The following is a 4,587-nucleotide window of genomic DNA, read 5'->3' on the forward strand; positions in this document are numbered from 1 at the left end:
GATCAAAATTTCGAGATGCGACCAAGCCAGGTGGCCATGAGATGAGAGGCTGTTTATCATTGTAGCGCTTGTTTTGCCGCATCTCTTTCGTGTGTATCCGATATCTACAAGCACTGAACGATTTATTCAGACGAGTTTCGACCAGGAAACGCACAACGTGCATGCGCGGGCAAAAAGAGGGCTTTCTGGGTAATGAAGTATACTCAACACCCATAGGCAATGGCACCCTTTCCCAGAATAAAACTTCATTACCCACAATCAATACGTGGGTAAGCTCAGCTATTGCATTTCCTGTTATTCTGTCCTTAGCCTTAGCTCCCGCGATCGCTCATTCAAGACTGTACTTCTCGTTGGCAAGTGGTCGTGCGTTATCCTATTGTGAGGACATTTGTGTGCATCATTTTCGGAATATTTTGAAGGAAATACAGTGGTACCTCGAGATACGAGCTTAATCCGTTCTGGAACCGAGCTTGTATGACGAGATTCTCGTAACTCGAGCGGACGTTTTCCATTGAAATGAATGGAAAACAAATGAATTCGTTCCAGCCCTCTGAAAAAACACCAAAAACAGGATATTGGATTGGAAAAAATGTTTTATTTCTTCTAATTCACCATCTATTAACAAAGTAACACATAACTAGTGGTTTAATAGTAATAAAATGTGTTTAATCTAACTAAAATTGGGCAGATTTCGCTGACGGAAGACAGACGTTTGGGGGCGTGGGGGGTTCATTATTTATCCACGACAACGCACTCGTAAACAGAACAAACAAATTTAAATTAACTTGGATTAATATACAGTGGTACCTCGACATACGAGCTTAATCCGTTCCGGGACTCAGCTCGTATGACAAGATTCTCGTAACTCGAGGTAAAGTTTCCCATTGAAATGAATGGGAAACAAATTAATTCGTTCCAACTCTCTGAAAAAAACACCAAAAACAGGATATTGGATTGAAAAAAATGTTTTACTTCTTATAATTCGCCATATATTGACAAAGTAATAAATAACGAGTGGTTTAATAGAAATAAAGTGTTTAATCTAACTAAAATTGGGCGGATTTCGCCGAGGGGAGAGGGGCTTCGGGTTTTTTTTTCTTCCACACAACGCACTCGTAAACAGAACAAACACTCCACCCTCACGTTCGCTATCGATGGGCTGTTTGCTGTCGTACTATTCCCTTCAAAATATTCCGAAAATGATGCACACAAATGTCCTCACAATCGGAGAACGCACGACCACTTGCCAACGAGCAGCAGTCTTATCAGCGATCGCACCGCTGCTCATGGGAGCTTCGGGGGCGCTGGCTAGCGGCTCATTTTAGCTTGTAGCATCTGTGTTCGCATCCCCTCGAACGGCGACTATGATAGAGTTGCTACCGGGGATGCTGTTGCGAGCCAGTGCCCCCGATGTTCTTATGAGCAGCCAACGAGCAGAGTCTTTTATCAGCGATCGCCCCGCTGCTCATGGGAGCTTCAGGGGCGCTGGCTAGCGGCTCCTTTTAGCTTGTAGCATCTGTGTTCGCATCCCCTCGAACGGCGCCTATGATAGAGTTGCTACCGGGGATGCTGTTGCGAGCACGAGTATACTTCATTACCCAGAAAGCCCTCTTTTCCCCGCGCATGGGCGTTGTGCGTTTCCTGGTCTGAATAGCTCATCCGGTGCTCGTAAATATTGTTATACGTACACGAAAGATATGCAAAAAAAAATGCCATGGCCACCTGGCTTGGTCGCATAACGAAATTTTGACCGCATCACGGGCGAATTATTCGATCGAAATTTCCCCCGTAAGACGAGCATTATGAGCGGTCGTATGACGAGGTACCACTGTATACAGACACTCAAACATACGTTTAATGTAACTTTACACAAAACTGAATTCTAATTTTGTTGTAATCTTTTGTTAAATTCGTTTTCCGGGTTGGCGGTTTGCCACGCCTCCGCCCTCACGTTCGCTATCGATGGACTGTTTGCTGTTGTATTGCATTCAAAATATTCCCAAAATGATGCACACAAATGTCCTCACAATAGGATAACGCACGACCACTTGCCAACGAGAAATAGTCTTTAAGGAACGATCGCGGGACCTTCTTTCCTAAGTAAGAATAACAGGAAATGACATAGCTGAGCTTCCCATGTATTGATTGTGGGTAATGAAGTTTTATTCTGAGAAAGGTTGCCATTGCCTATGGGTGTTGTGTGCAGGAGTATACTTCATTACCCATAAAGCCCTCTTTTTGCCCGTGCGTTGTGCGTTTCCTGGTCGTATGAGAAACTCGTCTGAATTAATCATTCCGTGCTCGTAGATATTGTTATACACGAAAGATATGCAAAAAAGACCTGGCTTGGTCGTATCACGAAATTTTGATCGCATGACGGGCGAATTATTCGATCGAAATTTCCCCCGTAAGACGAGCATTTTGTATGACGAGCGGTCGTATGACGAGGTACAACTGTACAACAGCAAACAGCCCATCGATAGCGAATGTGAGGGTGGATGCGTAGCAAACCGCTAACCCGGAAAACGAAGGTGCAAAAAAGATTAAAACAAAATTAGAATTCAGTTTTGTGTAAAGTTACATTAAACGTATATTTGAGTGTCTGTATATATTAATTCAAGTTAATTTAAATTTGTTTGTTCGTTTACGAGTGCCGTGGATAAAGTCCCCCTGAACACCCCCCCCCCTCCGACTCCGTGTATGTCGTTGTCTCTACCCTCCGCGAAATGCGTCTAATTTTACTTCTATTAAACACATTTTATTACTATTAAACCACTAGTTATGTGTTACTTTGATAATAGATGGCGAATTAGAAGAAATAAAACATTTTTTCCAATCCAATATCCTGTTTTGGGTGTTTTTTCAGAGGGTTGGAACGAATTAATTTGTTTTTTGTTCATTTCAATGGGAAACGTCCGCTCGAGTTACGAAAATCTCGACATACGATCTCAGTCCCGGAACGGATTAAGATCGTATGTCGAGGTACCACTGTATATGTATGTAGGGCGGGCCGTCAGCTGAGTGTTTAGTGCGTCGGCCTCACAGTGGGTGACCTGGGTTCAAATCCAGGTCGGTCCACCTGAGTGGAGTTTGCATTTTCTCCCTGGGCTGCGTGGGTTTTCTCCGGGTACTCCGGTTTCCTCCCACGTTCCAAAAACATGCATAGTAGGCTGATTGGACACTCTAAATTGCCCCTATGTACGGGTGTGAGCGTGAATGGTTGTTTATCTCCTTGTGCCCTGCAATTGGATGGCAACCAATTTCCCCGCCTCAGGCCCAAAGTCAGCTGGAATAGGCTCCAGCACCTCCCGCAACCAATGTTCCCTCTAATTTTTTGTTTGTCTGGGCAGAAAGACAACCTCCCTGAGCACACTGAGTACCGGTGTGAGCAACATCATCATTGCTCGCTATGGGCACACACCAGTATCACACCTGCCATAAGCAGGTGCATGTCTACTACACATAAATGATTTAGTAATAATAAAATGTAATGATTAATATCTATGAATGGGCAGCCTGGCGGGTGAGTGGTTCGCGCGTCAGTCTCACAGCTAAAAAATAAAAATAAAATGGGATTTTATTTTGTGCGCTCCATATGATTTGCTGTGCGCAGAGAAGACAAGAGTAATGCGCAATTGCGCACGCTCGCATCTTAGAGGGAACATTGCCCGCAACCCTAGTGATAAAGCAGTTCAGAAAATGAGATCAGATGAGATATATGTATGTATGTATTGTTGGCGCCTGTTTATAATATATATCTTGGATGTCATTTTATCAGTTTTGCAAGAAAATTTGAAAATGCCCAGAATGTACCATTATCCAACTATTTGAGAAATTGAAATATTTAATATTCAGACAGCCCTGCGACCGAGTGGTTAGTGCATCGGCCTCACAGTTCTCGGTCAAAGGTTTGAACCCAGGTCGGCCCTCACGGTGTGTTCTCCCGGACTTGCGTGCTTGGTAACTAAATAGTTTGATAACTTAAAAACACACCATTAACAATTTTGCCGCCACTGTAACATTAGCTTTAACATTCCTAATAAGCTTAGAACACGTAGTTATTGTTGTATTTACCAAATACGAATTTGCCTTATGTGTATATCCTGTTTTGCGACTGCAGTAGAATAAATTCAGTAAAAACAATACTGACTACATGGTAAGGAACAGACGTCACCATTCTGCGAACAATAACAACCACCCGAACGAAATGAAAGTTTACATTACACACTTTGGCATATATCGACTAAAAACATTTCTGTGTTGAGAATGAGAACTGTAATAATAATAACTTACTCTGACTGTTGTGCGAATGCTGTTACAATGACAAAAAAGTCGTTGACATTTTGCAAGAAGCAACATGATTTTTCCCCTTCTCCGACTCAATTCATTTCCGCTCAAATATCCAAAATAAATTAAACCATAGCAATATATTACTATGCAGTCTTTCAATTTCTGTATGAGTTGTTTAAATATTGTTTTTGTTGCTTAGTTCCCGTTTTCTTCGGATTATTAATTTTTCGTTTGAGGTTCATTGATGTAACTTTTATTTTGAAAACTAGCTTTAATTTTTTTTCTATGCTTCCGCTT

At 42.2% G+C, this 4,587-nt stretch overlaps 1 protein-coding gene across 1 annotated transcript in view; it reads right to left on the reverse strand.

Annotated features, from left to right (window-relative positions):
* ldhd (lactate dehydrogenase D) overlaps nt 1-4,535 on the reverse strand; it is a 33,770-nt gene extending 29,235 nt beyond the window's left edge. Inside the window, exons 1-2 of the mRNA XM_077596538.1 lie at nt 4,294-4,535; nt 435-550 (exon numbers count right to left, since the gene is read on the reverse strand). Of these exons, the coding sequence (XP_077452664.1) occupies nt 435-512 (78 nt within the window). The 5' untranslated portion in view covers nt 513-550; nt 4,294-4,535. The remainder of the gene's footprint in view (nt 1-434; nt 551-4,293) is intronic.
* Nucleotides 4,536-4,587: the final 52 nt, after the last annotated feature.

The sequence above is a fragment of the Stigmatopora argus genome, chromosome 3 (assembly GCF_051989625.1).
Source record: "Stigmatopora argus isolate UIUO_Sarg chromosome 3, RoL_Sarg_1.0, whole genome shotgun sequence".
Classification (NCBI taxonomy): Eukaryota; Metazoa; Chordata; class Actinopteri; order Syngnathiformes; family Syngnathidae; genus Stigmatopora; species Stigmatopora argus.